At 33.0% G+C, this 13,848-nt stretch overlaps 1 protein-coding gene across 1 annotated transcript; it reads left to right on the top strand.

The window, feature by feature from the left end:
- Positions 1-3,255: 3,255 nt before the first annotated feature.
- Positions 3,256-6,291, top strand: LOC137810435 (uncharacterized). Its single transcript, XM_068611683.1, has 4 exons — positions 3,256-3,785; positions 5,039-5,219; positions 5,363-5,456; positions 5,790-6,291. Exons 1-4 carry the CDS (start codon positions 3,469-3,471, stop codon positions 6,125-6,127), a joined length of 930 nt encoding a protein of 309 aa, XP_068467784.1. The 5' UTR covers positions 3,256-3,468; the 3' UTR covers positions 6,128-6,291.
- Positions 6,292-13,848: the final 7,557 nt, after the last annotated feature.

The following is a 13,848-nucleotide window of genomic DNA, read 5'->3' as shown; positions in this document are numbered from 1 at the left end:
ATTTGACCTAGTTTTTAGAAGAACAAGCCTAGGGTGCGGTTTTGACTTAGTCAAACCCTAAAGGCCACCCCTCACAATTTTACAATCATGCCCTTGCTCTAATTGTTTTCCAAGACATCCATTCCTATAAATAGGGGGCTTTACTCCATGTATTTTCATGTTGAATTTGAGTAGTAAAGTTACTTTGCACAATTTGTGTGAGGTGTTTGTGAGGCTTGCGTTCTCTTAGAATTAGGTCTTATCTTGAGTGAGTTTGAGAGCTCTCAAGTGGCGACCCTCTGCACTCATCTTGGAGGAAACCATACTCCAAGTGGCGTGTCCCTTCTCAATTCACACCATAAGCTTTCTTCTTCCATCCTTTTCCTTCATTTCCATTACTCCATTTTCTTTGTGTTTATATTCTTATCTTTCTTCCATTTTCTATTCGGTCTTCTTCATTTAAATTGCTTCCTCTTATGCTCTTTCAACTTCTACACCTTCATCATACTCACCATATACTTGTGTTTTCCTTTTGTCCTCTAGAAGTGAACCTTCACACTTTAAGTTCGTGTCCAGTGGGGATTTTCTTTAGGTTCTCACCATAGTTGTTGCTAAAATCTCAATCATAAGTAAAGTGTCACTTCTAAAATGGACAATTCTAAAATCAACTCACATCATATGTACTTGTGTGAATCATTTTGGTAGAAAGAAGATGCAAATATTCCCTTCAACATAGAATAAGCTTGGAGAATATTTTCGTTACGTACAACGTAAGCTTTAAAATTATGTGTTAATCGTTTGATGAAGGCTTCTCTCATCAAACGAAGCAAAGACTACAAGGTGTTGTATCGTCTATTAGATGAAGCACTTACGTATTACATGATCTATTGCTTATAAAACACATAATCTTATAGACAAAGCATGTCCATGTCTTATACTTTGTTTGGAAAAATACTTAATCAAAATTAGGATTGTTGGACTTTACTCTAACATGTTCTCCAATCATCTTCTCCATTATTAGATATGCCATGCTTTTCCATCCTGTCTTCTCTTTCTTTTTCATTCTAATTTTTCTTGTGGTGGTAGCTCCTTTACTAGCAAAGAGGTTATTGACATTGAAGAAGAAACCTTTTTCTGAGAGTCATATTGACTCCTTTTCCATAAAGGGAGATGTAGCGGAAGAAACAATTTCTCCTTTTGCTTCCACTAGTATAACAAAGTGTCTACTTCACCTTTGTTGGAGACAATTGTAGTAAAGCCTAAATAAGGGCATAAGTGAAAAACTCATGCCCAAGAGATTTAAGAGATGGTTGAGTCAAGCACTTCTGAGGTTTGCTTGGTAGTGGTCTACTTCTGTATTTGAGCTTTTTCTCAAATTTAGGATTCAAAATCTTGTTTGGTTGGATAAGTATTGTAACTTTGAATATCTTTCTCAATTTTTTGTGTTTGTTGATCACGAAAGAGTATTTCTAGTTGTGTTACATAGATGTTTGTTGTTGTCAAACAAGTTCCAAATCTTTGAGAGATTATGCTTGAATTTTAAGTATTTTTTTCAATATGTTGATGTTGCACGTTGGTGATTTTGTTTTGCATGGTTTCATCATTATTTTTTCAAAAAATGCTTTCTATGCGTGATTTTAGGTTATTAGACTGATCTCACTTTTTGAAAAAAAATAAATGGTAGCCCGACTCGTAGTAAGAATTAAAAACGAGTGACTTAAGATAAAATTTCACGTAAACCTAACACTAGATACTAAATATTCTTATAAGGAGAGAAAATATCGATGACAAGAAAAGAAAGAAGTCTTCATTCTAAGATGATAGATTTCCTAATAATATCTTCAATTAAATTATTGAAAAATGAAAAAAAAAATCATTTACAAAATGTTCACTGAAACTGAATAAATGAAAAATTAAATAACTGATTTTTTTTATTAATATATGCTTATAACTTTTTTGGTCTTCATAATAAAGTTAAATAATATAAAATATATTTAGTTTATTGGATGATACTTTTTGATCTTCATAATAAAGTTAAATAATATAAAATATATTTAGTTTATTGAATGATACTTTGTTATCAATTTTTTTTCTAAGGTCAACATAATTATGTTGGATCATTAACTAAGAAATAATTGTATTCAAAAGTTAAATATTTATAACCATCCATATAAACATTCGAATATTTTAAATCTGAAGTAATTATGTTTCAAATACATTTTACTTTCCAATATACCTTAATATCTACAAAATTACTTTTTTTTTTACCTTATCATCATCCACCTAGCCCATAAAACTTATTCGTTTTAAGTACAATATTTAAAGTCTATTTCTTCAACTTATTCTCTTTAGTTACAATATATATATATATATATATATATATATATATATATATATATATATATATATATATCCACACACACTTCTGGATTCCTTCAATTCTTTTGCACATATCTTACTTTCTAATACATTCTTTTAATATATTTAAAAACAAAAGTAACCATTAAAATCGTTAATATTGCACTTTTCACATTCCATATGTTCTTCATAGCTTCCGAAATCTCTATTTCCTTAGATTTCATTTATTCTCTTTCTAATTGATAATTTTATATTTCTTTAATCTTAAATTTAAATTTCTCAAATAACATCTTGAAATTAACATACAAAATATATAAAAATTAAAAATATATAAAATTTAAAATTGTTCTTGCTAGTTCACATTGGTTGAACTTAGAAGTGAGTGTTTTCGCTTTAAGGTTGATCTAGACGAACACTTTGTGACAACGAGGGAGACTCTACCTTTACCTTGGATCTAAAATCCCTTTTATAGATATTTCTTCAACAATTTTCATCAATGAGAATATAATCTTAATAAAGAGAATAGATCTTCGACCAAAATATAATTCAACAGTAACAATGTAATTCAACAACAACAATATTTAATTAATGTGTACCTATTATTTTCGAATACCCATCTTCTTAACCATTTTTACTTGTATTTAGTAATTTGATTCAACTAATTCAGTTATTTTTAATTATCTTTTCCACATAAATTTACTAAAAAGAACCGTCACAATAAGTTATTGGGTCAAACTTGATCCAGATCCAACTAAGCATTACTTATACAACCAAACTAACTATACCTAAATCTTTGGACGTACTCCTCCTCACCAGTACAAAAAATTAATATTTAAATTTTATAAAATAAAAGAGATGATAAAATATCAGTGATAACATTACCTACATTATATATATATATATATATATATATATATATTTTTTTTTTATTTTTTTTATTTTTTTTTTATTATTGCGTAGAGATAAATTATTAACTCTTTGGCACAAAACTCAATGTAATGTTTTTTGGCAATGCCACGTGTCCCTAGTCTTATCTACAGCACTGCTTAAACTTGTAAACTAAGGAAGCTATCTCAGTTATATAGTCGGTTTTTATTCCTTCGCGTTAGACGGCCTTTTCTAATCGAACAAATGGGCGGTGGAGGAGCAATGAGGACGGCGGCGAAGATCGCCGGCGTCGGCGTATCCAGGTCTGGTCTCCGGGGCTCGACAGCGTCCCTCCCGACCGAGCAATCGGTCCGCAACGCGTCGCGATCCTCGGTCGCCGGAGTATCCGCGCAGGGAGTGAAGACCGCTGAGGTTGCACCGCTGCACGCAGCGGCACCTTGGGACGACTGGGACTTCGCTGAAGATGGTGATTTGGTTGTCCCGAGGATGGTGTTCGGTTCTGCCCCAACTTTCGAGGAAGCTAAGGAAGCCACCACTGAATTGAAGGACGCTATTGATCAGTATACTAATTTTCTTTTTAATTGATGACGATAGTTGTGCTAGAAATTTCTTTGATTTTATTATCCTGATTTTGTGTACTTTTGGTTTCAATTTCAGCTTTGAAGTCTGTTTTGGTTTTACTGTGCTAGGTTTTTTTTTCTAGAGGTTTCATTTATATGCTCTTAGTGTGGGGTTTACTTTTTTGGCTGGTAATAAATTAAGGGTTTTAAACTGAATTTCATCACGGTTTATTGGCAATCTGTCATGGAATGTGAATTCTTTAATATTCTTCATGTTGATAGTGTAAGCGGCACTGTAAGAGGATTGAAATTAAATTTTATACGTAGTTCTCTTTTTATTTTTTTAATATAGAAACATATATCATCTTGTTGAAAATGGTGTCTTCTTCGGTTGTTGTTGCTCTTGGTCACCTTTGTAAAGTAACTTTGAACCTGATGAGTGTATAAATTTTAGGAAATGCATGTATCTTATCTCGCTGATTTTTCTTGGTATACACACTGATGACTTTGTTATATTTGCCTATTACTCCTATGGTGTTTTAGGTTTATTCACTCATTTCGTATTTATTTGTTTTAAAACTTTACTTTTTGTTCTTATACTTAAATTAATCATTTTTATTTCTTTGTGTATACCATCTAAAGTTATAGGGACTACAAGAGATGAAAATAATATGTATAATGATTAAAAAGATAATTTTTCAGTATAGTGACTAGAAGTTAAAGTTCCTTCAACTATAAGAACTGAATGAGTAATTGTCCCTTTTTGATTTAACTCATTCTTTCAACTCTTTTTATCTTTGTTTATTGATGTGATTATTTCTCAGTAAATTTCTTTAATGTTAAAGGTATTGGCTTTCGGAAGTGTAGTGCATGTTTGATTGAAGCACTATTTTGAACCTACTTTGGACATTGAACACACTTTTGAAGACAAATACTTTTTGCATCTATTGTTTTGAATGTAGTTTTGGAATGAGTGCAACAGTTATCCAAACATGTTCTTGTTCATTGTCTGTCATCAGTTCAATCCCAGCATGTTATGTTCTTGAAGGAATTATTGCTTGATAGTTATATCATGCGAACTACGTCTCTTGCGTCAAGAGTGCAATGTTAGCTTTGTATTTTGGACCGTACTGCCTTTTTTTTCTAGTGGACATTTTTCCAATGTGCACATACACAAACATTGTGAGATATATAGAATCTGGTGATACTTATCTCTATCCTGAGATCCTGAGATCATGTTTATTGTTTTTCAGAGTATATCTTTCTCCCGATTCTTCGAAATATTCATCTCCTGGCGATGAAGTCTCTACTCTGTCTCCTACTCTTTATGAGCCAGTGAACAGATCTTGTGTCTTTGATACTATTTCAAATCCTTCAGTTCCAAACCATGCTATTCAGGCTTTTAATTTGCTTAGCACAAGTCATGAAGCGCAGGTGATCTGATGTTGTTTTAACTCAAATTTACAGTCTCTTGAGCAATCTCGTTTTGTGACTATCTAAAAATGCTTATTTAATGAAGGCATAGGCTCATTTATTGAGTTAATGTATATAATTCACTTGAATTTGATTTCAACCAGGCTGTTGTGGCTTCACTTGCTTCTGATCCAAATGTCTGGAATGCAGTCATGGAAAATCCTGTGGTCTACAGGTTCTTCCAATCACAGCAGACAGGTAATCCTAATCCTATTTGATTATAGTTATTTTAAAGGATAAAACTTCTTATAAAACTAAATAAAACTTGAAACAGATTTTTTTTTTAAATTCAGAACTTTTGGGTATGAATCCTATTATTTTGAATTTTTACATAACCATATAATGTGAAAATTGTCTCTATATCTCTCTCCTAGAAGTTTAGTAACCGAAGTCATATTTCAATTTAAAATATAACTAAACAGGGCATTAAGAAGAGAACAATCACAATTTTAAGTTTATACGATAATGTGAATACTCTAAGTGATATGATGGACTCTCATGTGCTGGATGTTAATGCAAATTGTGTTGCAGTGGCTGATTTTGGAGAAGTGGAAACTACTGAGAAAGTGGAAAAGTTATCAACTTGTGCTTCTGAAGAAATTGAAACACCTGATAAAAGGGAAGCCACGGCCGAGTCTGACTTGGGAAGCATGTTTTCCGATTTCATTGGTTTTCTGCAGAACTTAAAGCTCACAGTTACTGAATTGGTAAGTAGTGTGTCTGATTTCCTTCAGAACATATTCCCGTCACCTGATACTCAGAAAATGGCTGGTGATGCTGTTGGGAACAATAAGGCAAATTTAATGGGAGGAACCTTCATGGGTTTGGCAGTGTTGGTGATAATGGTGATAGTGACAAAGAGAGCTTAGTCTCTTGGAAGCAAATGCTGTTAGTGACAAAGAGAGCTTAGTCTCTTGGAAGCAAAGTTTTAATTTGTCGACTTTTCTTATCGTTTTGAAACCCTGTAATTATAAAATATGAACTGCTTTTAAAATAACAGTGTGTGACACTCAGGTAATTTATTTCTCTCCAACCTGGTTTAGCTTTTTTACTTTTGTATTATATTTAAAACGGTATTTAATTGAGTTAGAATTGCTATTAATAAAACTAATTTGATAGCTAACAATATATAAATAATATTAACATATATAATATCATAATTTTTAAGTTACAATTTAATAAAAACAAATTTATAGATTTTTAATATTTAGTAAATATGTAAAAGTTTAAATAAAATGTGATTATATTTAAATTTAAATTGAAAGTTTAATATTAATACTAATTAATGATAATAGGTTTATGTATAAAAAATAACGGATATTTTTTTGTTTCATTTCTATGTACTTTTAAAAAGTTAAAATTGTTAAAATTGTCTTTTTCTATTCAACTGTTTTTTATTAGTTTGATTCAAATTGACTTGTTTCATATATATTTACATTAGTAATTGTGTATCGTAATAGAATTTGACAGAGGACCATTTAATTGAATTAGATGATTATTTCTCGGTTGAATTTGTCAATCCGGTTTAGTTTTTGAGAACCATGAGGTTATCTATATTTGCTCAAACATGTATTAAAACTCAACTACCACATACTCTCTTCCCCAATAATCTTGCTTAATTTGAGTGTGAATAATGTGGAAAAAAAAACTTATTTATATACTATTTTTGAATCTTACATATTTTGGTATTCGATTTTTTCATATTTTATTATCAAATTTTAATTTTTGTACATGTTATTACTATAATCTTTTTCATATTTTGAACAATTTTGTTTGTGTTTATTTGCAAAAAAAAAAAAATTAATAAAATAAATGTAATTTTTTTATGTACTTGGTTGTGCGTAAAAGTTAATTTTTTTTATTTCTTTTCACTAGATATCATCAAATGGTGTGACATTATGGTTGTGATTATCAAAATACGTGATAATTTGGATTTGTGTATGTGGTGACTTGGGTGCATTTTTTGCACAGTTGTAATTTTTTAAAAGTTGCACAGTTGTGTAGTTTATGATCTAGGTTTATTTAATGTGTGCACATAATGATATTTTTTGGTAAGATTTTTTTAAGTAATTTAGTGTTTTCTTCAATGTGAGACTTGTGTTTCTTTGCTTCAGCTAATGTATCCTATTATGGTCAACGTGATTGGGATGACCATTCATTCATGTTGTGTTTGTAAGGAATGGGTTGTCACCAACATCAGCTAGTGTGTGAACAAGTTTCGGGTTAGTCATAGGTTCATTTGAGAATATGTGGTAATTAACCTATGTTTACGTAAGTAGTTAACCTAATATAGGTTTTTACACATGTGTCATGAATGAAAATATCGAACCTTATGGTGAAGCGGTGATGTTATGGGACATTAAACCACTAACAACCACTAACAATGCTTCCTTCTTTTAGTCTAAGGTGTTTGCACAACATCACTTTTAACACTTTTTGAGTTCATGTTTTATTGGGAGTATATATTACTTTTTTTTTATCACTTTTTTTGTTGTCTTTGCCTACATTAATATCATTCATGACCTTCTTACGTTATTGTATAACATTGATTGGAAGATGTTTATGTAATGGTGAAGGAATATCATCTAGTACACAATTTGTCATTTGACTTAACAAATCTTATAACTTGGTAACAACTTTCACAAGCATCTCAATCCCTGTTTTTTTTCCTTAACTCAACGAACCATTTCATCTTTTTCTGCAACAATTTGTGCAACATCATATTGTGTCTATATCTTCTCCTTAAGTTCAGGTCCAATTTCTTCAAAAGGTTTTTTTACAGTTTCATGACAAAGCTCTTTGTTTAATGCACACAACTCAACAATGACAAGTTAATGCAAATAACAACAAACAACCAAAATCAATGCATTATTACATCAAGAACAAGAAGACAAATTGGCTAAAAGTTCCAATTCACACAAATAACTAACCAAAATTTGATTGAAAGTATATGCAATTTTACTTTCACTAACTTTGACATCCATCTAGTATAGAATTCAGGGAAATTTATTTGTATTAGTACACACCTTCCTCTTGTAAAATAACACATGCTCCAAAGTTCCACTAGCGTAGAAATGCTAAACAAAGGCGGCTATTTTATATTTATAATGGCGGGTATAGAGCCGCATTTGATAGCACACATTCGTAAATCAAAGAGATACAAATGCGGGTATATAGCCACATTTGTAAATACTATTTATAAGGGCGGCTATTTCTGGTAGCCGCATTTGTATATGCTTCTGAATCAGGTGACATGGTTTAGGGATATAACATTTACAAATGAGGTTATTACCATAGCCGCATTCGTAAATGTGATTTACGAATGCGGCTTTGGTAATAGCTGCATTTGTAAATCATGCGTTGGATTTACAAATGCGACTTTGGTAAATAGCCGCATTTGTAAATAATGGTTATTTTTTAGTGCAATCTGTTTAGTGCTAATCCCATATAAATTAACTTGTTCAATTATATATACCCAGTCAGAAAAATACATAAATTCAGAGAATCAAATATATATTGAGCAAAATGTAAATTAGAAACACTAATCAAATTACATATAATCCCTACACCATTGATCAACTATCCTAGAGTTATAAAAATTTATGAAATATGTGGACCAAGAATGTCTCACATATGATATGGCTTCAGAACTTATTGGTATTTCTTCTGTGAATAACTGCATTTCAAAATATAGTTGACATAAATTAGTTTTAAGATACATATATGTTGAAGAATTATATTACCTCTTTCCAACCAGTTTTAACACCTAGTCTTACAATGGTAATCATCCATTGCATAACGTAATAGCCACACTCATAGCTTCCTGGTTGTTTATTATACTATAATTCAATAAAAAGTAAAAGTTAGTATATTGATAAACAATGAAAAGAGAAAGAAAAAATTACAAAACTTTATTCTTATCCAGTTCAAATTATTTGAACTGGATCGACCTTTTAGGATGTTATATCCACGCCATGAACTGGTTAATAGAAAAAACCTCGTTAGTAGATGGTTAATTAGTAACATACGAAGTTAAGTTTATAGTGTACTTACGTATCAATGATATTCTTAAAATTTGTGGGTATCTTCTTGTACAGGGAAAAAAACCATACAACAGTCTTATCAACCATTGATAAGACAAGTAACTGCCAATGATGCCTATATCATCCATGAAAATAGTTAGTAAATATTTAAAACATGAAATAATAATAATTGACGACATATAATTAAACTTACTCATTAATATAAGGGTATAAATAAATTTGTTTTTCCTATTTTTCCAGGGTGTTAGTGATGTATGCTTGGGTCTCATATGACCTTGGTCCAACGAGATTAGTATATGCAGGATCTAAGAATCCATACACATTTTCCATCTCCTCAGTGAGACAGACTCCATGCAAAAACCTACAAGTTATTAGTTAAAGCATAATCAATAATAATTAAACATAAAGTAAATTGAAATATAGGTAAAGATACTTATGTAGTTGATCCAGATACCGATTTAGGTGGTCTTTGGGTTTTGTATAAGGGTTGGGATACCTCTGAAGTATTCCATCTAATTAATTTTTATTCTTTGATGATAAAAAAAAGGTAAAGATACTTACATCATAAAAAATTGAATTATATTTATATTGAGCTCCTGATTCCCAGTTACAAATTCTAATAAATTTGTGTTGTACATGAACAATGGCATTTCAGTGTTTATTTGAAAAACCGTATCATCCCACAAAACTTCAAAAGGTTGATGACCAATCTGACTAGCAACTAGACCTAAGGAAGCTATAGGATGTCAACAGGAACCTCATGCTTCTTCTCCGGACTTGGTTTCCGAAGAGGTTTATACAAAATAAAGAACATTTGTATTAAATTATATGTAATATATAAATATAAATATAAATTAATATAATGAAATGAAATTATTACATGAGGTTGTGGCATACATGAATGTCTTAAATGCATAGACCACAGTGGTTATCTCATCTAAAGGGAGTGTAACGGTACTCGTACTTTTTCAACTGTTACTTTCACCACATCAGGGGAGAGAGTAACGTTATGTAAGGTGGTGGCCTCTTCATAGACTTTCCAAGGGCCACCACTTGAGGAAGCTTGTCGGCCGCTACCAGTAGCTCACATTCTCTCGTCTACCCAATGATATCATCCCCTGATGTTGTAGGAGTCGCAGAACTCCCCTTTGTGCTATTGGGAGTGGGACTAACAAGGGGTTGAATCAGCTCAGCACAAAGTTGTTGCGATAGAAACTCTTGTCGCATTCGATCATTCTCCTTTCTCATTTCTAGCCGCATCCGATCAGTCTCCTTTCTCATATCCTCCATTAATTCTACAGGTATCTTAGCCTTCATTTGAGCTTCGCTCTCTTTGGGGGAGGAGTGATGTGATTCCAATAGCCATATAGAGAAAGGTTCTTGACCTTCTTAGGAATCACCTTGAGTTGGACATTATAGAGGCACTTTTCTTAGAGTTGGATCATTGTTCTAAGACAAGAACTCACCAAAAACTAGTACCAAATCCCAAACTCATTTGGATGAACCAATTTTAGTCAAATTGAACCGAACAAAAGAGTAAGAAAAGCAAAGGAACAAGATGAATGGACTGAAATATAAAACTGCCGAACCAAAACTCATAAAAAAACAGCAAGAACACCAAACCAAAACTCAAGAACACAAGCTAACAAAAACAATAGAAAGAGAAGAAAGGAAGGAGAAGAGAGTGCTCATGAAGATGGAAGAATGTTGGATGATCTCGCCACTAGAAGTGTGGAATGCTCCTAGATGAGAGTGATGCCGCCACTTGAGGACTCCAATGATCCATCAAGATAAGACTAGAGAAGAAGGCTCAAAGCTCTCCAAAGTTCACTCAAAATTTGAGTAGAGTTTTCTTAGATTAATTCCAATCTGAATTTTACAAAGAGAGCACCTCTATTTATAGCCTAAGGTGCTGAAATGTAAGCTACACAAATTCAAAAAAAACTCCCTCCCAAAAAGCTTCTAGAATTTGCGCCTAAAACAAGGCATGAGGAAGGTGTGATCCTTTCTCTCACTTTGGCACCTCCTTATTTACTCCTACACCTATCTACTAATACACCCCCCCTAAGACTCTTAACTAAAGACTAAAAGATGCTTTAACAATAGAGGTTTCTAATGTTTCCCTCTAAGCACCTTTCTAAACAATATTTATTTAAAACTTGGCCTTGCCCTTCATGGGATGGTCTTTGGGCTTTTGTGGGCTTTGGCCTTCTTGGGCTTGGGCTTTATCTTTTGCAAAGATTAACAAGAAAAAATTTAAATGTGAAGGCGAATGATCTTGTTCTTCATTATAAAAAGCCACCTTTAGTTGATTCTCATCATACTCCCCGAGTTGGAGAGAATTCGCCCACGAATTCTGAATCCCTGCATATAACAAAGTCAGTGTACTTTTACAATCAAAAGAGTAAAAAAAAGGAATACATGACTTAGTAGAGGGAATCAAAGGGATTGCAGAAAAGGAGGTCCTATGAATCAACCAAGTTGGAAAAATTTGTTTAGGAATGATGATATTTTTTGGAAAAAGACCTCTTAAATGGTGAAACCCATTAGGAGGTATGAAAAGATCATCCCTAACATATTTTAACCAAGGTGGTGTTAAAATAGGAACCTTGGGTAATGAAAAAGATAAAGAAGAAGAAGACCTTGGAGGGTCCATTTGAGGTATAGCACGAGTCAACATGATGGATTTAGAGGAGAAAATGGTGTGACTCGGTGTAGTACTTACTTCTTTTTCTTTCTCATTTTCTCTTTTAGTTTTCATTTTTATTTGGTCCTCATGAACCTCTTTGGGAGAGAGGGGTTTTAATATAACCTTGCGCCCTAGGAAGGAAAAAGACATTGTATTGGATAGGCCATCATGTAAAACATGTCTATCATATTGCCAAGGCCTTCCTAAAAGAAGATGAGAAGCTTCCATGGGCACAACATCACATAAAACCTCATCTTTATACTTTCCTATAGCGAAGTTAATGAGGACTTGTTTATTCACCATGATTTCACCTACTTCACTAAGCCATTGTAATTTGTAGGGCTTGGTATGAGAGATAGTGGGTAAGGCTAACTTCTCCACAACTCTTGTACTAGCCACATTAGTGCAACTTCCCCCATCAATAATCAAAGAACATAACTTGTTGTTGATAAGACATCGGGTGTGAAAAATATTTTCTCTTTGAGTATCATTCAAAGATTTTGGAATTGTGCCCAACATACGTCTTACCATCAATAAGTCACCTTCACAAGGACTTTCACTCTCATTTTCACTTGATGGTCTAGAAGGTGAAGAATGCCTAGGTGAAGTGGAATCATGCTCACTAACTACAATGCCTTCATGCATGTACATACTTCTTTTAGAAGGGCAATTAGCAGCAATGTGACCATATCCCAAACATTTAAAACACTTTTGACTAGACGATTTAATTGGGGATTTAGGCCTAGAAGTAGATGGCGTAGGATCCTTGGGTTTGAAAGAAGAATCTTTGGAAGGATGTTTAGAAAAAGAATTTTTGGTTCTCCAAGACTTGGAGTAGTATCCATCATTGGAAGCATTTTTGAAAGAGTTTTTCTTAGCAAGTTGGGCTTCCACCTTCATTGCAAGATGAACTAAAGAGCCCAATGATGAATACTCTTGTAACTCAACAAAGTCTTGAATATCCTTCCTAAGACCACTCACAAACCTAGCAATCATAGCTTCCTCACTTTCCTCTAATTCAATTTTAAGCACAAGCGTTTCTAGCTCTTTATAATATTCATCCACATTTAGCGTGCCTTGTTGAAACCTTTGAAGTCTCAACATGAGGTCTTTCCTAAAATGTGGGGGCACAAATCTAGCGCGCATTTGATCCTTTAAAGAGTTCCAAGAGTCCACGGGAGGACCCTTGTGATAGATAATGTCCTTTACAATTCCATGCCACCATTTCATGGCATAATCACTAAACTCTAGGGTGGCTAGCTTAAGCTTATGCTCATCTTGGATCTCATGGATCTCAAATATTTGTTCACACTTAGCCTCCCAATCTAAATATACATTAGGATCACTTGAGCCATTGAAACAAGGAAGCTTGACCGAAGGTAGCCTAGCCTTTGCATCTTGGTAGTAGCCATTGCCATAGTGAGGTCTCTCCCCTTGGTTGTGATGTCTATGTCCAAGGAATTGGGGTGGAGTTCTCCTTCTCCTATGGTCCTCTTCACGGCCTATGTCATTGGAAGAACCTCTTGTTGAAGGTCTATGTGAATGATGCCCATCATGGATAGAAGGAGATGGTCTAGCTTGTTGGACCTCCATCTTTTGCATTTTCTCTTCCAAGCGTCTAATAGTTCTTTGTGCTTCATGTAATTCACCAAGGATTGAAGCTTTGGAAGGAGAATTCTTCTTGTATGATGCATCACTTGAAAATCCAGCCATTTGTAATTAAAAACAGCAAACACACAAAAACAGCAAACAAGTTAAGAAACAAAATTAGCAAAAACAGTGAGCTTTTGGCAATGAAACTGCCGAAGTGAACTAAGGCTGAAAAGATATCACTCTCAAAGAAATAATGTTCTTGCAC

This window comes from Phaseolus vulgaris, chromosome 11, assembly GCF_000499845.2.
Source record: "Phaseolus vulgaris cultivar G19833 chromosome 11, P. vulgaris v2.0, whole genome shotgun sequence".
Taxonomy (NCBI): Eukaryota; Viridiplantae; Streptophyta; class Magnoliopsida; order Fabales; family Fabaceae; genus Phaseolus; species Phaseolus vulgaris.
This window is presented reverse-complemented; position numbering and strand designations above follow the sequence as displayed.

What these genes read in the sequence shown, in the direction of transcription:
- LOC137810435 (XM_068611683.1), top strand. Translation starts at nt 3,469, where the DNA reads ATGGGCGGTGGAGGAGCAATGAGGACGGCGGCGAAGATCGCCGGCGTC. An exon ending in TTGAAGGACGCTATTGATCA is followed by an intron (nt 3,786 to 5,038) that starts GTATACTAATTT and finishes ATTGTTTTTCAG; the next exon opens with AGTATATCTTTCTCCCGATT. An exon ending in GCACAAGTCATGAAGCGCAG is followed by an intron (nt 5,220 to 5,362) that starts GTGATCTGATGT and finishes GATTTCAACCAG; the next exon opens with GCTGTTGTGGCTTCACTTGC.